This window comes from Lipophrys pholis, assembly GCF_963383615.2.
Source record: "Lipophrys pholis genome assembly, chromosome: 9".
Lineage (NCBI taxonomy): Eukaryota > Metazoa > Chordata > Actinopteri > Blenniiformes > Blenniidae > Lipophrys > Lipophrys pholis.
The window spans coordinates 24042474-24069483 of NC_137639.1; the positions used below are offsets into that span (position 1 = coordinate 24042474).

General features: G+C 41.6%; 2 protein-coding genes across 2 annotated transcripts; one reads left to right on the plus strand and one right to left on the minus strand.

Moving 5' to 3' along the window:
- Positions 1 to 2270: 2270 nt before the first annotated feature.
- Positions 2271 to 15981, plus strand: abcb4 (ATP-binding cassette, sub-family B (MDR/TAP), member 4; the record flags this gene model as incomplete). The annotated part of the gene is made up of 27 exons (XM_080471296.1): positions 2271 to 2335; positions 3112 to 3199; positions 3560 to 3731; positions 3805 to 3853; positions 3940 to 4131; positions 4273 to 4444; positions 4537 to 4661; positions 4979 to 5150; positions 5247 to 5360; positions 6417 to 6527; positions 6615 to 6740; positions 7662 to 7865; positions 7946 to 8116; positions 8867 to 9028; positions 9123 to 9314; positions 9697 to 9843; positions 9930 to 10034; positions 10137 to 10214; positions 10567 to 10650; positions 10746 to 10949; positions 11051 to 11151; positions 11256 to 11396; positions 12680 to 12836; positions 12937 to 13134; positions 13599 to 13805; positions 14455 to 14601; positions 14742 to 15981. 27 exons carry the CDS (start codon positions 2271 to 2273, stop codon positions 14946 to 14948), a joined length of 3891 nt encoding a protein of 1296 aa, XP_080327422.1. The 3' UTR covers positions 14949 to 15981.
- On the minus strand, positions 15981 to 26805 carry crot (carnitine O-octanoyltransferase). The gene is made up of 17 exons (XM_080471807.1): positions 26659 to 26805; positions 24794 to 24915; positions 24486 to 24610; positions 24219 to 24400; positions 22401 to 22525; positions 21734 to 21842; positions 21107 to 21200; positions 20870 to 20995; positions 20677 to 20778; positions 20451 to 20534; positions 20262 to 20369; positions 20045 to 20175; positions 19833 to 19956; positions 19142 to 19220; positions 18752 to 18845; positions 17984 to 18103; positions 15981 to 17896 (listed from the first exon to the last, which is right to left on the minus strand). The coding sequence occupies exons 2-17, from the start codon at positions 24900 to 24902 to the stop codon at positions 17776 to 17778; spliced, it is 1833 nt and encodes a 610-aa protein (XP_080327933.1). The 5' UTR covers positions 24903 to 24915; positions 26659 to 26805; the 3' UTR covers positions 15981 to 17775.
- Positions 26806 to 27010: the final 205 nt, after the last annotated feature.

Sequence of the window (27010 nt, forward strand, 5' to 3'; positions counted from 1 at the left end):
TTTTTATTTATTGACACAAAGTTTGAGATGTGTCAATTACTTGACATACAAAATGTACCTTTGTACATGTGGGAGGAGAAGTTATGAAGTTATATCATGATCAAATGTTTACTTTACTGAACTACATGACCAAAAAAGTATAAATGAAATGCAATGTTTTATCAAATTACAACTTCCACAAACAATTCATATGAAGCATCTGATTTTATAAAACTTTTACGTTGCTAAAAGTAAAAATATACCCAGTGTTTTTGATGTACTGATTTAATTTGTAGAGCCACTTCTCTGAACACTCAAGGTCAACGAACAATAAAATACACAGTGGAATAAATTAGATGATAAGTTAACATATTCAAACTAACAGCAGAGTGAAATGGGACAAAGGTAATGTACTTTAAGAGTGCTGAGCAATAATAAATTGAGTTTGAAAGGGAAGGAGTTCCTGATCTCGTTATTCAGCGTCATTATCATTAGCAGTGGAGAGCATGTTGGAACATAAAGAGAAGAGAAGTCTCAAAGCAAAAGACCAAACATGTGTCTCGCTGGTTGTGTTGGTCTGACGTGGAAGGAGTCGTCAGATTCTTTCTCTCACACAAATTCATATGCGTCATTGTACAGAGTTATGTATGGAGGACTATAAGTGCCAAAATTAAATAAATAAAGACGCCATTAAATAAGTACTTACATGTGTCATTAATTAATTAAAGCTGGAATTAAATACATAAATGTGTCATTAACTGTGTCGTAATTGTTTTAATATACCAATTCATTTTATGTAAAAAAACAAAACAAACAACAACTCCAAAACATATATAATTATTTCACAATTTAATTAATCATGCAATGGTCCGATGATGTATGGGGGATTATAACTGTAAAAAATGAATGAATGAATGAATGAATGAACAAATAAATAAATAAATTGATAGATAGATAGATAGATAGATAGATAGATAGATAGATAGATAGATAGATAGATAGATAGATAGATAGATAGATAGATAGATAGATAGATAGATAGATAGATAGATAGATAGATAGATAGATAGACAAATAAACTTTTAAATCGTTAAAGCAACGTATAATATGATTTATTGATTACTTGAAGTGCATTTTCCTTAACTAAGTTCAGATGTAGGATCTCACAAGTTCAATGATGTGTGACTTTAATTCTCAGACAATATTTACTGTACTATTGAAGATAAGTTAGAATAGTATACATCATATGGTTTATGAAAAAGCTTTGTCCCCCTCCGATCGAATGGCTGTAGCTTCACTATAGAGATACATATTGTGTGTTGAGCTGTGGGCACAAGACAATAAAAATAGTGAACATATTTCTCTGCAGCTTCAAAATAACTCTTGCTCGAACAAGGTCCATGAGCTCTTGAGTACTTGAGTCTTGGTTGGTTACAGGTTGACGAAGCAGACATGGGATCTGATGTTTGCTGGTTCAATTCCCACACCGGATGGGTCGTCACTGTGCACCCTCAATCAATGTGTGCTTGGTTGAATTCTAAAAATACAGTACTAAACATGACATTTAACGAACAGTATTTCTGGAGACACAGTTGGCCCACGTGCCATAGTATGGACACCTTTGCTGTATAGAAACAACTATAGATGATTAGTGCTGAAGCTACTGCAGCTTTTAAGGGATAAAAATCGAAATACAAACTAAAGCTTGTTGTCGACAGAGGAAGTAAAATCTGTTGATTTATGCTGTCACTTTCAGATTTTTGAGGTATGACTCTGCATTTTTATTTCCCACGAAGCTTCCTATAATGAAACATGGCCATCTGATAGATGGAAAAAGAAAGAAAGAAAGAAAGAAAGAAAGAAAGAAAACAAGTCCCGAACATGTAAAAATATGGAGCTATGTTCCTCAGGTGGATGTATTTGAGTGGATATGTGTTTTAGAGCGTTTGAAAGCCACGTGAGGAGGGCGGAAGAGTGAGACGGAGGAGGGACATCAGTGGCTGTGGGTGTGTGAGGGTCTTAAATCTGCACTGAGATCATCGCAGCTCCGACACGGACCGGGCAGGCGCGCAAACACGGTGCGTCTTTCTCTTTTTACGCACGAGGATTGTATCGCCTCTTTCTCTCTGTGGGTGCTGATATCACTTTAAATACCAACTGTGGACCAAGGTCAGCCGCTGTAGTTGTTGCAGAGGTTTTTATTTTTAGGTCTGTTGGTGTAAATTGTTTGGATTCAGCGGTGGTGGAGCGGAAACATACCTCTCTTCTTCTTCTCGTGACAGGATCCAGACATGGACGAGAAGAGCGAGATGAAAACACTGTCCACATCTAAACACCAGCAGAACGGGGATCTAGGGTAATAAAAACACTTTCAAGTCTCTACTTCCTCAAATTGAACAGCTTTATTGGAAAGTAACGGACTAAAGTAAAAAATTGAGGGACTTAGAGTACTAAGAGTTTGGAGAAAATATTACAATTTCCACTGGAGTACAAATGTTTAAATTGTGCTAAAATATAAGTAAAGGTATTGTTAGTGACACCTTTCTAAAAATATGAAATGCCTAATTCAATTGCGTAGTTATCGCATTTAATTAACCCGCGTGAAGTTCTTTGGGAAACAATGAATAAAAATGACATCAAGATAAACACATTTTAGCAGGAATTTTACATTGAAATTATTTATAAAAAAAAAACAACTGTTGAAAATGTTTGATTAGTAATTAGAATTTTGTGATTTGTAAAGAAGTATTTTACATTATAAGAGATAGGTTGTGCTTTAATGTGAGTAAAATACATACATAACTTGTCAGAATACAATAACCCTGCAAAAAATCTCTACGTATTTACAGTTATATAAGTATTTGTCATTAGTTACATCCACACCTGCTTGAACTACATGAACACATCTTGTACCAGTTTATAACTTAAAATTAATTATTATGTACTTTAGGCTGGAAAATAATTCAAAAGTAAAACAAACCTCAATGATCGCTTCAACACTGAAGTAATTCACTGATAAGATACTGACAATAGAATACTCTATGTTTAAAACGCTGTATGTACTGTTAGTGTATTTTGATAGTAATACTGACTTATTTGCGTTGTTTTTATATTTAATTATTACTCCTTTAGAGAGAGGGACACAGACGACAAAAAGGATGGAAAGAAGAAGAAGAAAGAAAAGGAGCCAAAGTTACCCATGGTCGGCCCCATCGCTGTGGTAAGGTGTGTGTGTGTGTGTGTGTGTGTGTGTGTGTGTGTGTGTGTGTGTGTGTGTGTGTGTGTGTGTGTGTGTGTATACGTGTGTGTACGTGTGTGAAGTGAAAGGAGAAGCAATGAGAGAGGATGGGAATACGACATATCCTCCCGTTGTTTGGGTGAACTCCACCAGTCTCCCGCAGTGAGAACATAATGGCTGCTTACAGTTTGAAGTTTTTTAGTTTTTTTTCCTGATTTCCCAATTCAAGAGTTTCTATTTGATCTCTCTCTCTCTCTCTCTCTCTCTCTCTCTCTCTCTCTCTCTCTCTCTCTCTCTCTCTCTCTCTCTCTCTCTCTCTCTCTCGTTTCTATGTGCGCGTAGTTCAGGTTTGCAGATCGCTGGGACATTTTGATGATCCTTGTTGGGACGGTGATGGCCATGGCCCACGGCGTGGTGCTTCCTCTTATGTGTATCGTCTTTGGCGACATGACAGACAGCTTCGTAGGGGACGCAGGGTCCCAATTCAATCCAAGTGAGTTTTCACAGACAGGTTGTGTTCCATACAACAAACTTAAATCAGCTGTAAGGTACCATACTAATGTCTTTTGATACCTTTCTGTCCACAGATGTGTCACATGTAATGATGAACAGCACTTTAGAAGAGGACATGACGGGGTAAGATTATAGTTACAGACTGAAATGTCCTTGTTGGATGTGAAATGGCTCCAAATCAAATGCAACACACACTTTTCTTCTCACAGGTTTGCCATAAACTACGCCATCATGGGCGCGGTCGTTCTGTTGGCAGCTTACCTGCAGGTGTCCCTCTGGACGCTGGCGGCTGGGCGACAGGTCAAGCGCATCCGCACCTTGTTTTTCCACCGCATCATGCAGCAGGACATCGGCTGGTTCGATGTCAACGAGACGGGAGAGCTGAACACACGTCTCACAGAGTGGGTGGCAAACAAAATGACTCAGACCTCTTTTGTGTATCACCTTTCAGTTGATGCACTGGCGGCGCCGTGCATCAGGCAATGATCTTAATGAATTGAATTGAATAGTGATGGTTGTCCTGTTTTTATTTGCGTGAACAGTGACGTCTATAAGATACAAGAAGGCATCGGTGACAAGGTGGGCATGCTGATTCAAGGTTTCACCACCTTCATTTCCTCCTTCATCATCGGCTTCATCAAAGGTTGGAAGCTCACCCTGGTCATCCTGGCCGTGAGCCCGGCTTTGGCCATCTCAGCCGCGCTTTTCAGTAAGGTAAGTCGCTCGTCTCTCGCCGTGACGGTGGTCATAGATTCATCAACGTGGTGTTATTCCTGGCAAATTCACATCTTTCCTGATCTGAGCAGGTGCTGACGTCCTTCACCACAAAAGAGCAGTCTGCTTACGCCAAAGCTGGAGCGGTGGCCGAGGAGGTGCTCTCCGCCGTCAGGACGGTGTTCGCCTTCAGCGGTCAAGAGAAGGAGATTAAAAGGTGTGGTTGCACACACGTCTATACTCTTTTCCACTGAGTCTTCACCATCAAGACACACAGTGTGAAAGACTCATCATTGTGCTCTCAGACGTGACATACAAATGTTCCAAGCAGGCTTTCAAAGAGGGCAGATTTTCTTCTCACCACAGCAAAACAACCGTGCAGATGAGACGAAGGGTTGCTTCAGAAAAGGGGCTGTAACCAAATGAAATCCATGAAAATTTAATCGGCCTTTTATGAGAGATTAACCCAATATTATCCTGGTCTAATGGGTCCTGTGGTGCTTAACATCTGTATGTTTGTGTGTTTCACTCCAGATATCATAAAAACTTAGAGGATGCAAAGAGGATGGGTATAAAGAAAGCTATCTCCGCTAACATTGCCATGGGCTTCACTTTCATGATGATCTACCTTTCCTATGCTTTGGCCTTCTGGTACGGCAGCACGCTCGTCCTGGCTGATGAGTACACGATAGGAAGTTTGCTCACTGTAAGTAGATTTCCTTCTGAATTTGTGTCATATTTTCTTACTTTTTAGCCCAAGAGAGGCTTTTTGTGTCATTAACATTTGTGTCTGTGTGTTCAGGTGTTTTTTGTTGTGCTCATTGGAGCATTTTCAATGGGACAGACCTCTCCCAACATCCAGAACTTCGCCAGCGCCCGGGGGGCTGCACATAAAGTGTACAGCATCATCGATCACGTAAGAAATACAATGTTCTTTAACCGAAGAACACCGAAAAACACCACCGATCTTTGTTCCCCCTCTCTTTGCTGCCGTCACTTTGCATTACTCGGCATGCACCGCGGTGCTCTGGCCCTCTGTGGAGCCGCTTTGATGCAGCCGACAACCTGCAGTCAGTCATGATACGTTGAGTTTTGCTCTAATTGGAGCGCCTGCTGTGTGAAAGAGGTTGGTGGAGGTTCACAGCCGTGGCTCTCCCCTTCATGTACTTACTGTGAAGCCACTTTTACTGAACTGGAGTCGGACTTAAGAAATGTAAACATCGACCTCGAGATTGTTTGATATTTGTGCAGAGGGAAGCCTCATTTATATCCGAGCAACACTGACGTTTCAAACATTCCATTCAGCCACAGACAGGTAAACCAAGATATTTAACAAATCCACACATGGGGTCTTGCCTCTTGTTTTTTTCTGGATCAGCGCCAAGTTTAGCTTGTAGCGCTCCTGTTAGTCCATCGTGGACGACACATTTGAGTTAGTTTAAGTGAAGTGATAAGGTCATTTGTTTACAAACGCCTCAAACAGCCTCATCCCAAACTGATAAATGAGAAATCTCTTTCATCTGTTTTATTAGTATCAGGGTTCAAGCTGTGTTTTTCACTGTGACAGCAATTTTTTTATAGGATTTTTGATTTTTTTTGCTTTGTGACACTGTTATATGGTTTGTCTTTTATAGTGAAGCACAAAGGTGCTTCATAGATAAACTTTCTTGTCAGATCTGAAGTACCAAAGGGTGGGACATGAGACAGCTTGCAATCACTCAACAGCACAGAGCTCCACTTTGTCAGCAAGAGGCGAGTAGCAGGTGTGTGCACGTGTGCGTGCGTGTGAGAAAACACAATGAGCTGGGGAAATAAACATTGGCCATATTGAATGCACCCTCTCTGACCGGCAGGGCTGACAGCCTTCCTTCTATTGTGTCTTCAGTGTTATGATAAGAATCACATTCTTAATCCGACTGCGTCCTCGAACCAGCACCAGAGCTTCAAGTTTCATTGACTCCTTTCTCGACAGGACCCGGTCATCGACAGTTTTTCTGATGCCGGATTCAAGCCCGACTTAGTCAAAGGAAACATAGAGTTCAAGAACATCAGCTTTAGCTACCCGTCCAGGCCGGATGTCAAGGTAACCAATGACACTGTGTCCCTGAATCTGAAAGAGGAACTCTATCTGCGTGAAACTGATCATAATTGACTTTATTATCTTCGGTAGGTCCTGGATGACATGAGTCTGAGTGTGAAGAGTGGACAGACCCTTGCTTTAGTTGGCAGCAGTGGCTGCGGCAAAAGCACCACCATCCAGCTGCTGCAGCGGTTCTACGATCCACACGAGGGATCCGTGAGTGGCACCTCTTAAATAATGCATGCACAGCTTTATCTCCCCGTGCGTAATGATGAATTTCACTCAAAACATTGTGGAACACATTTTAGTTTTCCGTAAGGGAATACAACACAATTACAATTATTCCGCACATTTTTCTTTCCAAAAAATTCCCTTTCTGATGGTATTCCAACATTAATTAATCATCTCTCATATCTGGAAATGACGCCCCAGAAGTGAAGAAAGTCTGTCATCTCTCTATTTCTGGCTTGTTTCAATTTTTAAAAAGTGTGTTGGTCCAACCAGCCAATCAGAAATCAAACCCTATATAGTGTCATCGGGGGTTTAGCCAATCCCAATCAAGGTTGGCCCTCCCTTTGACCCTCCCACAATTAGGCAGCTCTGCTCTGGCACATTGCACCACAAGAATACTTCCTCCTCTTCCCAAGATGGGCATGTGTGGGCTGAGCCAGTCCAGCTCACACAGACATAGCAGATTCTGAATGCAGCTCCTATGATCCAATATTCAAATGACTGAAAATCAAAGAAAAGTTGGATTTGAGGCAATAAACTTTGAATACAATATTTTGGGACCAACAACCATGTCAAAGTATTGAAAAGCTGTATAATATGTTTTTGTTTTGTTTTTTTAGCAGAATCATCTTCACATTATATTAAGAATTATAGAACAATTGTTTCACTTAAGTTATATTTTGCCAGTTTTATGGGAATTATATAATTCCCATTCACTTTGCTTGATGTGATTCAACTTAGAAAGTTTTCAAAAACTTTTTCAAAAACCATAAAAAGATTTTTTTTTTTTAAATCCTTAAAAATTATTTTTATATGGTTGAAAGTAAGTATAAAAACACTTTGAATAGACAGAATGTCAGCGTGGAGTTACCTGCATTGCTTTAATTGTTGGCGGGACTGTTGTAGGTGAGCGTCGATGACCACGACATCCGGTCTCTTAACATCCGCTACCTGAGAGAAATGATCGGAGTGGTGAGCCAGGAGCCCATCCTTTTTGCCACCACCATCGCTGAGAACATCAGATACGGCCGTCCTGGTGTGACGGAGCAGGAGATCAAACAAGCCGCCAAGGAGGCCAACGCTTATGACTTCATCATGCAGCTTCCCGATGTAGGTCTGGATTCAAGACTCCCATGTGGCGTCTGTGTGTCTGTGAATCTGGTGACAATGAGACTCGTCTTTCTGAGCAGAAGTTTGAGACGCTGGTCGGAGACCGAGGAACTCAGATGAGTGGAGGACAGAAGCAGAGGATCGCCATCGCTCGGGCTTTAGTACGCAACCCCAAAATCCTCCTGCTGGATGAAGCCACTTCTGCTCTCGATGCTGAGAGCGAGACCATTGTGCAGGCTGCACTTGATAAGGTACACACACAAAACAAATGTTTTACATTGTCCTATTATTATGAACTGCAATACTTTCTTTAGTGATTTCTGTCTTCAGTGAGGTTTACCACAATCTGCTTTGATAAAATGTCCTTTATTTTTATCTATCGATTTTTTGTTTCTCAATCGCCACCTATAGATTGACAGTTTTGTGATATTTTTTTTTTTTGACACTCGTCAATCAGAAAAACAGCTTTTGGGAACAATTCATTTAAAACAGAAAAACAGATGCTAAAATGTTTGTTTTTTTTAATCGATGGGTTTCTCAGGGCTTTGGAGCCTTTCTGTTTAGAGTTTGCATGTTCATCCACTGCCGTGCATAAGTGTTTTATTTCTTCAGATGCTGTTCAGGGTCTACCAGCATTCACCCATATTTACCTGGAATCAGCTCCAGAGCCCTTTATAACACTGGGTTAGATAAAGCTGATGCACAGAGTGATTATCAGTGTAGAAAAAAATATTTTTTTAACCTGGGAAGAAAAGAAAAGGTCTTTGAGTTTAGCTGACTAACATACATACTGATTTACTGTTTATGATTAGATTGCAGTGCTTTTCATCAGTAGACTTTATCCAATGACAGTGGATCAAATATAACTTAATGTAATTTCATGAAATGTGTGTGTGTGTGTGTGTGTGTGTGTGTGTGTGTGTGTGTGTGTGTGTGTGTGTGTGTGTGTGTGTGTGTGTGTGTGTGTGTGTGTGTGTGTGTGTGTGTGTGTGTGCCTGCAGGTCCGGCTGGGTCGTACCACGCTCGTCGTAGCTCACCGCCTCTCCACCATCAGAAATGCAGATCTCATCGCCGGCTTCCAGAAAGGTGAAATTGTGGAGATCGGGACACACAGTGAGCTGATGGAGAAAGGGGGCGTCTACCACACTCTGGTCACCATGCAGGTAACGTATGAACCACAGCGGGTTCGTCTGTATGTCGCTGTTCTTTCTCTGATGTTGCGTTCACTGTTTCCTCCTCGCCTCGTCCCAATCCCAGACCTTTGACAAAGACGAGGAGGGGGAGGAGGAGTACGAGCTGTCCGCAGAGGAGAAAAGCCCATTAGACAAGTCTGTGACCGAATCTGGACTTTTCAGGAGGAAGTCCACAAGGGGCTCCTCCTTCGCCGTCTCAGAGGGAGGAAAACAGGAGAAAGAAAAATCAAAGGATGACGAGGAAAAGACAGAAGAGGTGATCTGCACTGCACACGCGGACTGTGTGGCTAGTTGCGTCTCCCCATTTGTCCAGCGAGTAAAATAACTGCAGCTACAATGAATATTTCCTTTCTGCCAGTTTGCATCAACATCAGATCCTGTTATTCTTGTAATAAGTTAGTGTATTTTGTTCTCCATAAAGAAAGCGATGGATTGCTGTGCTTAAAACAAATATCATTAATTCAGTTGGAAAATGATGTATGTTAGTCTATACCAAGGTCAGATCCTCTTTATTCACGATAAAAAAAAAAACACCTTTTGTTTCTTGCTCCATCTATCCAGTTATAGTGTTGATCTGTTTCCATAAAAGTCACTTTATGAACCGATAACGAGGCTCGGCTGTTTTTCCGCCTCTGCAGGAGGAAAATATTCCCGCCGTGTCGTTCTTCAGAGTGATGCGTCTCAACAAGTCCGAGTGGCCTTTCATCCTGTTGGGGACCATTTGTGCCACAATCAACGGAGTGATGCAGCCTCTGTTTGCCATCCTCTTCTCCAAGATCATCACTGTCAGTTGTGTTCGCTTCTCGGGTTATTTGGGAGCATTGAGCAGATGCAGAAGAGTTGAAAACCTGCCATTTTATCCTCTTTCCAGGTTTTCGCCAACCCAGATGATGAAGTTGTCAGGGAAAGGTCCCTCTTCTTCTCCCTGATGTTTGCCGCCATTGGCGGCGTCTCTTTCATCACCATGTTTCTCCAGGTGCCACTTTCAGAAAAATCTTCAAGCTCCTGCATGACTACTCGTCACATTCACCTGGCTAAATTGTGTTTATAACGTCTTTGTATACATTGTCTTTCACAGGGTTACTGTTTTGGAAAATCTGGAGAGGTTCTCACAATGAAACTGAGACTTGAGGCCTTTAAGTCCATGATGAGACAGGTGTGTTACCACGCACTGAAACAAGATATCAGGAATGAGTGTTGTACAGGCGGCCGCCACTAAATTAATCATTTGCAGCAGGTTTGCTTCCTCTTATGATACTCAAGGAACTCAGGGTATGCTTGAGGGTCAAAGAACAGAAAACAAGGATCCTGCTGAGAGTTTTGATTCAGTTTCTAACTATTTAATGATTAAGCTTAGACTGATGTGTCCGCTGGAGAGGTTCAAATATTTGGGAAATATGTCATATTTTAAAAGTTTTTGCTTTTCTACATTAATTATTTATTTTCAGATTTATGATTGGTGAAAAAATATATATATATATATATATGTATTTTTTTTTTTTTTGAAGGATCTTGGCTGGTTTGATAACCCCAAAAACAGCGTGGGAGCTCTCACCACACGGCTGGCTACTGACGCAGCCCAAGTTCAAGGGGTAAAACATCAGCAAACAACACAAGAAAACAATGTACTCAAGGCTAACACAATGAATCGCCAGCTTAAATAACTGGTCTTTGTTCCTCTGATAAGGCCGCTGGAGTTCGTCTGGCCACACTGGCCCAAAACATTGCCAACATGGGCACCGGCGTGATTCTGTCTTTGGTGTACGGCTGGGAGCTGACCCTGCTCATCCTGGCTGTGGTGCCCATCATCGCTGTGGCCGGAGCCGTAGGGATGAAAATGCTCACCGGACACGCTGCCGAGGACAAGAAGGAGCTGGAGAAGGCTGGGAAGGTACAGACTCAGTACAGACGTGTGCCTCAGCGAGGCTGCCTGTGATGAGCAGCGTTTGTAAAAACATAAACTTTGTGATGAGTTTTGACGTGCCTCCACAGATTGCTACGGAGGCCATCGAGAATATCCGAACTGTCGTGTCTCTCACAAGAGAGGAGAAGTTTGAGTCGTTGTATCAGGAAAACCTCACGGTGCCTTACAAGTACGGCTGTCGACATTTTATCTACAGATCACCTGAGTGATGGAGACACAAATGAGCCAATGTATGTGTAAAGTAAAAAAATGTTGTGGTGTCTCCCTGTACAGGAACGCCCAGAAAAAAGCCCACGTGTACGGGTTCACCTTCTCCTTCTCCCAGGCTATGATCTACTTTGCCTACGCAGGATGTTTCCGCTTCGGAGCTTGGCTCATCACACAGGGACGCTTGGATGCTGAGTCCGTCTTCCTGTGAGTTAACAGACAACACGACTGTGTCACATATCTTGTTTAGCAGACTAGGGAAAAAGAATGAAAACAAATATTTCTAACATGGATTTATAAGTGCATCTTAAAAAAACTAAAAATCCAATAGGGATTAAAAAAAATTGTCAAAAAAAAAAATAATTCAAATAGTTTATCTGTATATCAGAAACACTGGAATGTTTGAAAAACAACTCAAATCTTGCATGGTAAAACTGGCATAGTGGCCACTTTCAAGAGTTGATTATGACACTTAAAAACCTCATACAAAACACCAGACAAGTGTTTTATATTTCTTTTCTGTGTTCAGCGGTTTTGCTTTACGACAGTGTCCTCCAACACAGCAGACTTGAAGAAGAGAACAAGTGAAATCATCCTGTTATTTACATGAAGTTAATCATTATCCCTGTACAAAGCATGTGAAAGGGCATCAGATCCAGAAAGCGTGGACACACAAAGCACCTGGAGCTACGAGGAGCCGCCACACACACACACGCTTCAGAATTATATGTAATTGTTTCTAGGAGATAGGCCTGTTACATAAGGAGGAAGTCCAGAGTTCAGAAGCTTCAACCTCTCAGAGATAATAAAACTATAAAACTTTGGAATATGAATCCCCCTCCTACACAGAGCTTGTTATACAAACACATGTATATCTAAGCAAGTCAGTATGTAATACATTTTATTCCAAAATAATTGTATGGTGTAATAAAAATATAGAAACAGAAAAATTATTAATTTTTTGAGGGATTGAGCTGAGAGAACAGTGCCATAAATATGATCTGTTTGATGCCCAAATCAGTTCTTTCAATTGTATTAAACCTTTTAGAACTTTAAGTGTTTTTTTTTTTTATTTAAAAAGCAGGTGGTCCCATCAAAAAATATTGTCAATCTGTGTTAATAAGGATCTGAAGCCTGAGATTTCTAATCTCATGAGTCACTCAAACAGCAATCAGCTGCATTATTTCACACATTAGTCCTATTTATTTCAAACACTCGGCTCATTATTTATGTAACAAATTAAAAGAAGCAATATTTACACTCTGATGAGGAGACAGTGCACACTTCTCTATATTTCCTCATCTGTCAGATTTATTTACTGGATTTGAAAGTCAAAACACGTCGCACCTCATCAACTCATTGACAAAAAGCCTGTTATGAATCCCCTGTACACGCAGGTGCGAGCGTAGCCTTGCGTAATCTCATTTAACGCACCAGCGACTGTGATCTGCGTGACATAAAGCTAATGTGAAGGTGGCTTCCTCTCTCAGTGTGATCTCAGCTGTTCTCTACGGCGCCATGGCTCTCGGAGAGGCAAACTCCTTCGCTCCAAACTACGCCAAGGCCAAACTGTCGGCAGCCCACCTCCTGATTCTGTTGAACAAAGAGCCCGATATCGATAATCTCTCACAAGAGGGAAAGTCGCCGGTACGTTACACAAAAAGCCCCGCACGATACACGCAGAGCAGCTCGTCAAACAAAACACACGTTAACTCTTCACTCCTCTGTCGCCTTCCCAAAACCCCAGGACCAATTTGACGGTAACGTAAGCTTTGAGTCTGTGAAGTTTAACTACCCTTCACGCCCCGACGTGCCCATCCTCGAAGGGCTGAATCTGAAGGTGAAGAAGGGCGAGACTCTGGCCCTGGTGGGGAGCAGTGGCTGTGGAAAGAGCACCACCATCCAGCTGCTGGAGAGATTCTATGACGCCAGAGAAGGCGGAGTGGTGAGACTTTTCACCTGCGTTCAGTCAGCTAATCATTAACTGCTCAGGGGGTTGATTATAACAGTCGCACGTTGTAGACGGGACCTTGAGACACTGTGATTCTTAAGTCACATGCGTGTGTTTTTATCTTGATTACTGCACTAACCGTTAGGATGAGGCCTCCTAAAAGGTCTTGAACGACAATGTGACACCTAGACTTTAATCCCACACATGCTTAGTAAGAAACCATTTTTATATTTTATTTCATTTTTGCTTCATTACTTGTCCAAAACAAAACAATGCCAAAGAGCAGTTGGAGTTACTAGTACAATCGTACAGTCGAGCTCATAGTACTGAGTCATTGCCGTATCCAGTTGGTCTTTTGTGTTTGGAAAGTTACAGTCAGAAGATGGAGAGAGAAAGGAGTGATGTTGGACAAGATCTTTCTGCTGAAAGTCATTTCTGCCTCATTGTTTTCCCTTCAGATGATGGACAATATGAATATCAAAGATCTGAACATCTTCTGGTTGAGATCCCAGATCGGCATCGTTTCCCAGGAGCCGGTGCTGTTCGACTGCACGTTGGCTGAAAACATCGCCTACGGGGACAACAGCCGCACCGTGACCATGGAGGAAATCCAGGCCGCCGCCAAAGCCGCCAACATTCACAACTTCATACACGAACTTCCACAGGTGACATCCTTTATTTGGACTTGGATAATCGGATAATCTCCATCTACCACTTACGATTTGTATAACTCAGCCAAAAGAATTATCTCTGGGGATAATGACATTGAAATCCTGCTTTTGCGAAATTCACAGCGCCTCACAGATAAGAGGCTGTAAAAGAAGAGAAAGGCAGAGAGTTACTGTATAAACGATCAATACAATCAGATCAGGCTGATAAGATAATTAGAGGCAGAGGTGGGACCACACGGAGACTGGTGATAAGAGACATTGAGTGGGATGTCAGGAGTTGTCAGCACTGTTTAGTTACTTTTCAGGAGGATTTGGAAACTGTAACTAACAGCTTCAAATAAAAAGTTTCAGGAACATTGAAAGTAGTTCCTTCGTGACTTTGAATCTCCTTTAAATCTGTTTTATCCATGATGTACTAATTAATGCTGTTGTAGCACTTTTGCTTTACTAATTTAGTTCAGCTGGAGTCAGGTATTTGGAGGAAGATGCTCTATGATCAGTATGTCGGCAGCACAAGCTGAAATGTCTGTGGAGAGAGGGCACTGTGTGGTGTACATCGAAGCTTCAACACTCTTATCATCGCTTTGATAATCCGCTGTAACGTTTTAAAACGTTTTTCCGTCATTTGTGTTTGTATGAGCAGAAGTACGACACACAAGCAGGCGATAAGGGGACGCAGCTGTCGGGTGGTCAGAAGCAGCGAATCGCCATCGCCCGGGCCATCCTCCGCAACCCCAAGGTGCTGCTGCTGGACGAGGCCACGTCTGCACTGGACACCGAGAGCGAGAAGGTCAGAGTTCAACCTTCACTCTTTTCAAATGTGACGCTGGCAAGGGACAAAAAACAGAAACTTTGGAACAGAGATACAGAGAAATGTTAAGTTTTGTTGGGAATGTGTGGAATTAACAATTGGTGGCTGCGCCACTGCAGGTGGTGCAGGACGCTCTGGACCAGGCCAGTAAAGGCCGGACGTGCATCGTGGTGGCCCACCGTCTCTCCACAATCCAAAACGCAGACCGCATCGCCGTCTTCCAGCGAGGAGTGGTGGTGGAACAGGGGACACATCAGCAGCTGCTGGCAAAGAAGGGAGTCTACCACATGCTGGTCACCACACAGATGGGCCACAGGAGGAAATGATGATCTTCAAGTCGTGGGTTGCAGTTTGCTTCAGCACTCTGCATCACATGTGTACAGTTCATGTAAACATAGTGGAGCAGAGTTCACACGCTGCAACGTACACCCTGGTAATACATATATAAAGACTACTGATTACTGAATAGGCTTTACTTTTACTACTGTCGTGAACGCTGATTCATGGTTTGATGACCAAAAGTCACATTTTCCTCAATGTGACCAAATAGAAAGTCTGCTGTGCGTCAAGCCTACCTGTAAATGTTTTGTTCATATTTCTGCTCAGTTTTCCTGTGAAGATTCTCGGTATAGCAGCTCATGTGATGACGTCACTATACAATAAAGACAACTAGACCTGCTTGAGCTTGTGAGCTTGTAAGTTTCACCTAAAGAAGCTGCTCAGATGCCAGAAAAAGCATGTTCAGTTGTCTATAGGACAGAAGACGTTCAGTTTATCTGTCACAAAAAGATATTTTATCTTGTCAAAAAATATGCGATTGAAAAGTTCACTCTTAATTTTTCTCTACATTTAAAATGAAGAGCTTCAGACATTTTTTTTGACACTTTGATAACCATAGCCTCATGCTAGAAATATCCAATGTTATGTGGTCAGAAAATTTTCCTGAGTAATTTCACACAGTAGTTATGACGAATGAGCTAAAATTGTAAAGAATAAAACGAAAAAGATCTTGGCAGTTTGTGTGACGCGCTTCAGTTTGAATTCCCAAATAGGGAATGTATGCTATTGGTGGGTTACTCCTGTTAGTATGCAAACTGGCCATCTTCCAGCTGGGCATTCCCTACTGAAAGGGTTCATTTCAGCTCCTTCGTAACTCTTCTTACTTCACTGAAGGATCAATGAGACCTGTCCTGTCCTCTCTCTCTCCTCCTCCTCGAAGCCCGGTGCCTTTGTAACATGACTATTCTTTGACTCATGTTTAACTTGTCCTCAAAATGAAAAGCTTTGATTTATTTGTCAGTGAAGGTATTCATCCTTTATCGACAAATCAGGAAATACTTTTTTCTTTTTTTAAAGGTGGAGCAGCTCATTGCAAATAGAAGTTTTAATTTCTGTTGCCACCTTCTGTTGAGTGTAAATGGTTACTAATGTAAAGTCAAGGGATTGTCACATGTGCCTGTAAGACCGGTGATGTGATAAAGTATTATCAAGGAAATATATTTAAGGTATATTTATGCAAGGTCTTAAATTACAATTTCACTGACAGTCAGTCTGAAAGAAATGGAGCAAAAGTGCCTGAAGAGTTCAACTATGGAAAATCCAATGTACTGTATCTCATTACATCTCTGATATTGTTGGGAGAATGTGCTTGTGCAGTGCGTGACTATTAAAAGTTTTATATTCAAACTTTTGAATCAGTTTTATTCAGAAATATTATTTGTCAGATGATTCATATTTACAACATGACACACAATCATTGAGGTTTTTGCAGCATGTGTTCAGAATTAAAAACGGTACAATCTTCAGACATTGAACCATTCATAAAAGCTTAGTCAGCAAACACATCAGTTCAAGGCTTCAAGTGGAGTATGAAGGAGACGACAAATGGTTTAGTTATACCGAGATAAAGCCAAGATAACATTCACGTGTCTTTAACTTGATAGAAATGAACACACAAAGAAAAAACTGACCTCTGAAAGGGTCAGAGGTCATATTTTGAGGGTTTGAATCAGTGAACGTGTTCAAACAACTCATCCTGGAGCGAGTGAAGAAAGGATCGACATATTCATAGAAAAACAGCTTTAAATGGACAAGCTGTTTTGTATTTTTGTCCAATTTACCTCCAAAACCCGGGCAATGAACAGCTGCTTCTCGATCAGTTAGAATATAATGAACAAGTTAATTGTTAGTTAAAAAGAATAATTTAAAAAAGAATGTTTAATGATTCTAAAATACAAAGAAGGTTCACAGTTTGAATAGGAGATGAAGCTGTAGTTTGGTTCGGGGTGTATTGATGAGGCAGTTGTGCAGGAGACATAAAAATGTCAACAACACATATGTTAACCTTTAATTTCCACTACATCAGTGTGGACTGACTCATTCATGCGACCCTTAAATCCAGTGTGCAGCAACGTCGGCTGAATGAGTTCGTTGTTTTTCACTGCAATTTTTGTGAAAACAGACTAAAACTGTCCAGTCAGTTATAACGGTTTGAAATTATTGGATTATTTGTGATGCGTGTTGAAACAAATAGTCAGTCTTCTTAGATTTATTACCTACAAATGTATTTACTTCTGAGTTTAGGAATCGTTTCAAAGTGGATCAAACGGGCGATCAATTCCACCGGTTTAATGGTATAATTGATTTTTTTTATGATTGGTATTTAAATTCATAGAAGTTAAATAACACAAACAAAGCTTAGTTGAACAGAGAAAATGACAAAATCCTATGATGAATCTGATGCTTAATTATTTCGACTTTCTACCAGTTTTCCTGGAACGCCACCAGTCAAGGCCCTTTGTTATTCTCCAACAAGAAGACATTTTAGTTTAGTTGTCACTCATTCCTCATTCAGGACAAACATTTAGCTTAAGGTGACTTAATGCTGTAAAAAAATGTGACAATCTGAAAAATCAGGATAGATAGAAAAAAATAAAGATTAGAAAAATAAATTCACAATAAAATGAAAAACTAATTAAGAGATTAATGTTCCAGTTAGTAAAGATGGCCTCATTGACCAGGCTCTGCACATTTGCATTGATTTGTGCTCATCAAGCCCTCGCTGTTAACCCACAGTGAGCAACTTCTGCATTTATACTCCCAGACGGACAGAGCAGTGGAAGATAATAGTTAAAATCTTCTGCGTGGAAGCGCTTATAGCTGCGAGGTCGTGGCCAGGTGGAGCATCTCGTGCAGGGAGCTACTGAACAGGTTGAACAGCGACGCGGCGTCTGTCTCATGACAGGATTTCCATGCAGTGATGGAAATCACAATCCTGAAGAGGAGAACGAACACGTGGATTAAAAAGAAGAAGCCGACGGCTTCGGCGCCGTTAAAACGCGCTCACATGTGGTCTGCCCACCTGTCGTCTCGGATGCGGTAGAAGAAGCCGTAGCCGCGGTGCACCATGGGAGCCACCGCACCCAGAACTGTCGTGTAGCCCACCAGACTGGACGACAGCACAAAGTTCCCACCGCCACCGCTGCAGACACGAAAACAGCTCAGGGACAGACCCAACACATGAATGCAAACTTGAAATTTTGTGTTTATATACGGTATGTGGTCTCTACATTAGACAACATTTTTACTGTTATATTTACATGTATAATACCAACTATTCTCAGTACAGAAAGATAATTATACTGCTCACGTGTAGCCAACACAGTGCCAGAGCATATGATGAAATATTACTAGTCACCAGAAATTCTATTTGAATCAACTTTTGCATTTAAGAGCCTTTAAAAACACAATGTTGAATACAGAAAACAAACAGTTTTTGTGTACATACGACCTTGCACAGCAGTGTAGTGTTAAACAATCCAGCCTTATGGGGGATTCAGGTTGTGTGGAATTGACATGTTCTCCCTATGCGTGTATCGGTTTTCTCTGGGGATTCCAGTTTCTTCCAACAGTAAAACCGTACTTTAGAAGTTATCTGGTGACTAAAGGTTCTGTTAGGTGTGAATGTGAGCTTCTGTCTCACCATGTCTTCATCCTGCACTATAGGCAGGGTGTTTGTAACAAGCAGCTCTTTGTAGAACTCAATACTCGCTTATGGACACTATTATTAATTGATATACCGCTGATACCATATCGCTTTCATTCAACACGCAAGCTTTAAAGGCTGTACCTCTTTGCGTAGAGGGGATCTGAGAACAGCTCGGGAGTGGGAAGTCCCTCCTCTTTGGCGATCAGATACAGTCCAAAAAGATGTCTGTCAAAACCTGCCAACGTCACAAAATTAAATGAACTGAAACCACGTGACACACACCGATTTCTTGTGTTTCACCAGCAACTATTAAAAAAATATATAAGGATTTCTATATTACAGACTTTAGACATTTACAGCAGTATCTTACATTTCAAATGACCAATAACTTCTTTTTAACTTGAATATCCCGAATCTCGCACCTACATCAATCTCCTCAGCTTCACTTGAACTAAATACACATTCTTCATTCAAGAGTTGAAGTCAGACGCAGCAAAGAATCTGAAGCAGACACATGAATATTAAACTGACCTCTTCCTTCCTGAGCTTCAGCCATCAGTTTGTTGTGTTTGTTGAAGGCCAGCAGCATGGCTTTCCTCTTGGAGTGAACCTGAGGGACGATGATGAGGAACCATCTTTAGAACGTCTTCTACCGTCATTTTTGTTCTTCGATGTCACCACAGCAGACAATCTCACACACACTGTATGCTACTGTCAAACTTATTGCAGCTGGTGAAATCAAAGAGCAACCTATTTATTGACTAACACAATCAGAAAAGGATCAAAATGATTAACATTTCTAAAGAAAACCAAGATTCACACATACAGCCAATGTCATTAAGGACTATCTTTTGCATTAAGAAAAACAGTGTGAACAAACTTTAAGCATTTACCACATCCACTGTTTACACAGCAGCCAATCAGAGGCCGACCGGTGACCAGCTGTGGAACATACACAGGTTGATTGAACCTGCTCCCAGGTGACCCAGGGGGTGAAATTAGTGGGTCACCAGGTCAGAGTGGAAAATAGCTAGAGAGATTTCATTCAGCCAACAAGTGCAGATGTTAACTGGTTCATTATCCTGTTTGTAAAATCTGCAGATTTCCCCTCAAAAGCTGTGTAAATGTACCGAGAGTAAATAATGCCTTCTACTTTTGAAAGCATTTCTGTTTTGCAGTGTTTTCCTTCACAACTAAAATGTTTGCTGAGTACTGTATTCACATCTCTTGTGGGGTCCACCATGGCTTTACACCAGTCCACAGCCTCCTGCGTGCAGGGTCGCATCGTCTCCGTCCTGCCGTGGTAATATTTGCGAGTCATTGCCGTCTCATAACAACTTCCTGGCCTTAGGGAGGAAGCATCGGTCACGTTAGATGTGACTCACAAGAGTTGTATTTGATTATGCGACCCGGATGAATTAACTGACTGCTAACCGTTTGTGCAAGCGGTAGTAGGCCAGCTGCATCGCCAGCTGGATGAAGGTGTCCGGATGAAGCTTCTTCTCCTTGATCGCAGTTTTCCCAAATGAGGTAAATCCGTAGCACACAAGCTGGAGATTGCGTGACTATGAAGACAGAGGCAAGAGTGGGTGACTCAGCTTGGATTGCATGTCTGTTTGTAATGTGGTTTTATGATGTCACGCTGACTCACCGACTGCAGGAAGTGCTGTTTGGCCTGGCCAATGTCACTGCGCACTTTTTCATCCACCGTAAAGACCAATTCCTCGGGACGAGCTACGGGTCTGACTGCATCTGAACCCTAAACAGCAAGGAATCGGGCAAAAGCACTCAGCAGGTCATTTCAACGTGAACACAGAATGAAGGTACTGCCAATGTTTACCTTCCATTTGCCTTCGGTGGCTCTCAGTTGTTGGTCCACGTACCAGCACAAAGACACCAGAACCATGGCATCATAAGGCGCATGCTGCAACACATCGTTGGGTTTTACATGTTCATTAAAAATGATGTAGATTGGACTCACTGTTGATCCCGATAAATCTTACTTCTCAAAGGTTTCTCTATATCTTGACTGCGTCACACACTCGCGATGAACAAAATAAACTCACATCACAATTGGATCCGAAAGTGCCGTCCGAGAACACGATCGAATTGTAGGATTTGTCGCCCCAGAGGATGGTGGGATCACCGGTCAGGGCTTCCGCAGTCATCTGTACAAGAATCACACACATGGAGCCTTTAACCCCATTAAAACGGCTGAGTCGTGAAGCCACAGGCATCTCAGTGGTGTGTAGTACATACATTTGTGTAGTTCTCTGGACTAGAGTAGGGTTTCTCATCATTCAGGCACACAGTGAACAGGCTGCTCTGAACGGTTTCCAGGATCACTTTATTGTGCGGATCGATGTTAATCAGATGTTCTCTGGCCTGCAAACGAGAGCGAAAACCAAAAGCTGACCCTCTTAATGTCTCGAGGTAATATGAAAACTTGTAAATCAGCCACTATCGGTCCTGCGGATCTAAATGACACACTCGTACCTTTGCCCAGCGAGTCCTCTCCTCTGAGGTGAGAGCAGACACTCCCTCCCCGTCCGGCTCTGCCTCACAGCGCTCTTTCACGTAGGTCAGCTGCCTACAAAGATGAATCGACACATCAGTCTAGGCTGGTTTCCATTTTGCAGAGAGAAGCTCATTAAAATCGACTCCTGGAGAAGTGGCAGAGAACCAATGGAGAGATAAATTGATGAGTGTGCACACTTGGCTGTAATGATACTTGCCTCGTCAGCAGCAGCTATAAATATTAAAATATTAGTATTTGAGACGAAACTTTACAAAGATCTTCTTAAATATGATTTTCTTAAAAATTCTATTTTATTTCTTATTTATTTCTCATTGGGTTCAGATTTTCTCATGTTAACCTTCAGCATTATTTACGACTCAGGAGGATTTTGTTCTTTTTAAAGGGATAAACTGATTGAAATGTAACACTTTAAAAAGGAAACTATTCAGAATTTGTTTGATTTATGCTACTTCTCTTGACCCATGGTATTTTTCCTGCTATAACCTGTTTTTATTTAGACAGCAAGTGTAAGTGTTTACTTTCTCGGCTTTTGCAACTCTATACAAGCCCAAACAGCAGGGTCTGCAGTGATGTGTAACCAATACCTGAGGAGCTCTGGAGGAGTGAGGATTTGTCCATTGTGAAGTGCGTCAAAGGTGAAGAGCCGTCCACGACAGATCACGACCACGTGGGAGGGGCAGGGACCCTGGCTCTCTGTGACACGGCAAAAAGTTCAAAAGTCACAAGATGTGCTGACAATAACTTGTTATTTCACTGTTGGAATACAGGCTTAGGGCAGATTCACAGTGTATAATTGTTTGTTGTTTTAGATGTGGGTGTGCGAGGTTTATTTAGTCTTTACATCTTCAGGCTTATTAGTATATATTAGAACAGCTTAAATCATAATTATAAGTTACAAGCCTGAAGACTGCTGGGTTGTCTTGTCATTAGAAAGGAGGCATGTAAAGAATGGCACAGTGGTTTGGGAAAATCATTTCACATATGGAGAAGAATTTGGATAGTACATCAAATATACGAAAGTGTACAACTATTGCAAGTTATGGGCCGATATCCAACTTCCATTGATTATAATATCTCACTATGGGGACCGGAGCATATCATGAGGAGCTTTTTTTCACAGTGTGTTGAGATGACTTTGTTGTTATTGGCAATATGAAAGTTTAATTTAATATAAAGAAAATCATCATTTTAAAAATATATAGTATTGTATGTATAATTGAAGGTTAAACACTGAAGCAGAGTTTATTTTACCAGTTTTAAAGTAGTTGAGAATTGTGTCTTTCGTCACACCGGGAACTTTGCAGGTGCAGAAAAGCATTTTAAACTGGTCCATATCCAGTGGGGTTTTACCAGCTTTCTGAGGAGCCAGCCTCTCTCTGAAACACACAAAAAGAACAAAACAAAGATAAAAATACACAGAACTGTCTCTAACTTCTGTGCAGGAAAAAGTGCCACTTAGCTTTTGAGTAATTGAGTCAGAAAAGCATCCGATAGGCTTGAAATTTACAGAGAGGACATCCGAAACTTAGTGCTCATCTCCGTCCTATCGCGGACTGGATACAGAACGAAACCTCCTCCCTCTGGCTTGATATTGAAAGCTCAATGTTTAAATACTCTTTGAAAACCTTTTATTTATCAAGAAGTACACACTATTAAATGTCGCCTGCACAAACCCAGTTCCGATCTCTACGGTCAAGGCCTGGCAGGCTGTCAGAAAAATGGAGGGACGATCCGAGTTTCACATCTGTCTTTACTCCTCTATGTGACAACCCTGATTTTCCACCTGGACAAACAGTTCATTTCCGTTGCTGGGCAGAGAGAGGCATAAATAATCTGTCTATGTTACTTAAAAAATACCAACTCTGTTAGCTCCTTTTACAACACACTTAAAGAGACTCACACGAAAAGTACATGATGTTTGGAAGGCATATGGGAGAGTGAGCTCAGAATTGGTGTTACAGATGATAACTGGGATGATGCTTGGAAGAACGCAAAAATATTAAGTCTTTGTAACAGAGTAAAGTCAGTTTAGTTAATGTTACTGCAAAGCGCGCATATTTCTCCCTCCCTCTGCCATAAATGTAACGCCAGTTCATCCCCACAATGCTTAAAGTGTAAAACAGAAGTCGGTACGTTCACTCACTACGTCTGGACTTGTAGGAAAATCTAGCAGTTTTGGCATCATAGAGCAAGAAATTAACAAAATCCTCCACATTAATACAAATGGTGGACCACTGTCATTACTTCTTGGTATATCCAATACTTTTATGACTGACAGATATAAGAGGGAACTCTATAAGGTGTTAACTTTTTGTGCCAGAAAGTGTATTCTTTGAAACTGGTTCACAGACAAGGCCCCTTCCAAGGGACAATGGCAGAGAGTCATAATTGTTTATATTTCGCTGGACTACTTAACATGTAAATTACACTCCAAAGATGATGTCTTCCACAGAACATGGGAACCCTTCCTGGCATATATTGGACTAAATGTGTCCAATATAAGAGTCACTGTGCTGTAGACACAAATTGTTATTGTTCCTTTATATTCTTTCTATTACCATCTGTGTACTCACCAACTTTCTTTACTGATGCAGTTGATTAGTACATGACGTGTATCCTGAGCTTGACATCTGTTTGACTTTGACTGATTGTCATAATGTATATATGAGTCAAGTGTGTGTGTGTGTTTTGTTAAGTTGTTAAAAACCTACTAAGTATATTTCTCCCAAAAAAAAAAAAGAAAAACATGAAAAATGTTTGAGATCGCCTTCCTGCAGATTTTTCCACAAAAACTGTGTGCAACTGTACTAAAACATTAAAGTGGTGTTTAGAAGGTGGAGTCACCAAACACTAATCTACCTTCTTGTTATTTACTTTGTAATAACAAAAAAAGAAGAATATTTGCAGCATTTTTTCACAGGAACATTCTTATTAATTACTTTATTAACAGATTGCAAAGCTAATGAACACAAATAAGTACTAACATATTTTGGAAGACCATAAATAGTCAGCACAATGCCTGTGAGTTAATTTCAGAGAACACTCAACGTGTGAACGAGCGTATCTTACGTGCGAATGAGGTCCCAGTACTGCAGCGTGTGCCACATGCTGATGCTGGCCCTCTGCAGGTAGGTCCCCTCTGCAGGGGGCCAGAAGTGCTCCAGGTAGGGTGCTGGACCACCAAAGTTCACATTCAGCTGGGAGGGGATGCGGACCTCCAGATATGCGGCGTCTAGCCACCATTCTTCCAGCTGACCAGTGGACAAAACGGGCAGATGAGCACGACATCCCAAACACAGCAGACCAGAGGAAGTCCTTCAGAGCTCAGTTACACACCCAGTTCCTCTTCGTCGTCGCTCTCTGAAGAAGTTTCTGGTGCAGCTCTTTGCCGACTCCCTCTTGGAATTTCCTCACGATGTCCTCTGTAGCTTTGAACTCCTTCTCAGACGCAAAGGGGCGGACTGGAGCGATACAGAAAACAAAACTTGTTAAGCAAGAGCATCCGCTTCTGTTTATTATGAAGAATATGGATTCTCAGATAGACAAAATTACAATGATTAACAGTTTGTACATATTTAAAGTACAAGGTACATATTCTCAAAAGGCCTAAAAGCAAAGTGCTCAAGGGACAGAGCACATCCCACCTGCATCCAAGTACTGAGACAGGCTGTTCTCCAATGACGGCACAGGCAGGGGCGGCAGACAGCTTTGGTACTGGAAGGTCCGCTCTGGCAGAGACTTTGACATTTCCATGTTTTTTTTCCCCCTGGAACACAAATAAAGCTTGCTTTAGAAGATCAGTGGTTCACAAACAATTTTCCTCAGGACAGGGAGCAGGCAGCCTCCCCTCCCAGGACCCCATGTTGGAAGCCAGAGCTTTATATCACTGATGTGACATAACAGGACCAATTAACATGGTGGGAAATGAAAAATGGATTGTGCAACAATAGGCAAGTTGGATCAGGATTTCTCAACACATTTCACTTCCTGTTTAGAGTGTTTTCCCTGCTCCAACACACCTCATTCCAATAAACGACACATTATCAGACTCCTGTGGATGCTGATTAAATCATCCATTCATTTAAGTTAGGTATGTTGGAGCAGAAGGTTTTTTTCAGAACTTTATTTGCCATCATGGATAAAAAACATCTGCAGAAAAAAAAAAAAAAAGTGAGACGTGCACACTTTTCATTTTGGGCGGCTGTGGCTCGGCTGGTAGTCGTCTCTCAATCGGGAGGTTGTAGGTTCAACTCTCCACCTCCCCATGTCCACACGTCAAAGTGTCCTTGAGCAAAACACTGAGCCCCAAATGCTGGTTTATGCACCTTGCATGGCAGCCGTCTCAATCTGTGTGTGAATGAGTGAATGGGATTAACACTTTGGGTACTGCTCAGCGGTGGAAAAGCACTAAAAGTGAAATCCAATGACCATATAGTTGATGACTGCCTCTCACAGACCAGACGTAAATAAGACCAGAAACAGACATTTTATTTTTAAGAACTCGGCACGCCTCAAACTATACAATATGAGTTTTAAAATAACTAATGAAACAAACTTCACATTCACATTTTTCAGATGTGCCGGTACATCAGGCTTGATGAAGACTGTTCATAAAATGATGACAACAAGCTCACCTCACCACAAGCAAACCCCGGATTCAAATCCAGACTGATGTATGCCTGAGACTTTGCCAGGTACTCCAGTTTCCTCCCTCAGTCCACACTGGGAACTTCAAATAGCCTCTAGGAAGGCATGTGAGTCCTTGCCTGCCTGTTTGCCCCATGATGAACTGGTGACCTGTATAGATTGTATCCTGCCTTTGCCCATGGTCCCATGGGTATTAAAAATGAGATTTCCACTCATGTCAATATAGTGCAAAATTGGCAAAACTTTTATAAAATCTCTATTGAATAAAAAAAAAAAAGTTTTATACATTTGAAAGTCTGTGATCAGATTTGATTATTTCTATTGATCGGTTTCTTGTCAATCAAGAGTTAAATGCAGACAGGAAACCAAGCACGTTTGAAAAAGGTTGTGAGGTTAAAGTGAATCCAAAACACCGTCAGCACTGTTTTACAGCAGTAAATATGTGTAAATACAGAGATATGGTTGTTATAATTGAAACTTTATCTGCAAGAAAATCTTCAAAACAATCTAATAAAACTTCTCCGGGTGTGTGTGTGTGTGTGTGTGTTGGTTTTAACATCCATCAGCAGTAAAGTTATTGCTCTGCAGCTTTACATTCTCTCTGCTGTTTCCACTTGCTGCCAAAGGTAAACGGATCATTAACCAGCTGCTTTATGACCACAAATATCGTTCGCAGAACTTGGCTTCAGCATTATATTTAGCATAAAGATAAATAACTCACCTCTTTTCAGCTGGAGCTCCACATTACACCTGTTTATTGCGAAGCAGCGGAATTGTTCACGTCCATCAGCAACAACAACAACAACGTCCCACAAACAGCTGGAGTCCGCGGCGGAAATAATAAAACTTCCCTTTAGCTCACCTTGTGCTCACAGCAGCATCCGCTCGGAACTGACAGTCTGACCGTTTGGTGCGTGCAGCCTGGAGGAGTCAGTCGCTGTTTATGTCCCGCAGATGCAGCTCCGCTCACCTTTCCCCTACTGAACCACTCTGCACAGGAACCGTCCCTTCACAACTGCGCATGCGCGGGCAGCTGACCCACTTCTCTTTTTCTTTTTCTTTTTTTCTTAAGCAGCGCGCGTGAAAGAGTTGACGTGCACTGACGTGTGTGCAGTTTGCAGGGTCCGGGGCAGGCGCCTCCAGCAGACCCCTCACAACTATGATCAATACAAGGTAATATTCGAGGGGATGATTTATTTTGATTATTAATCACT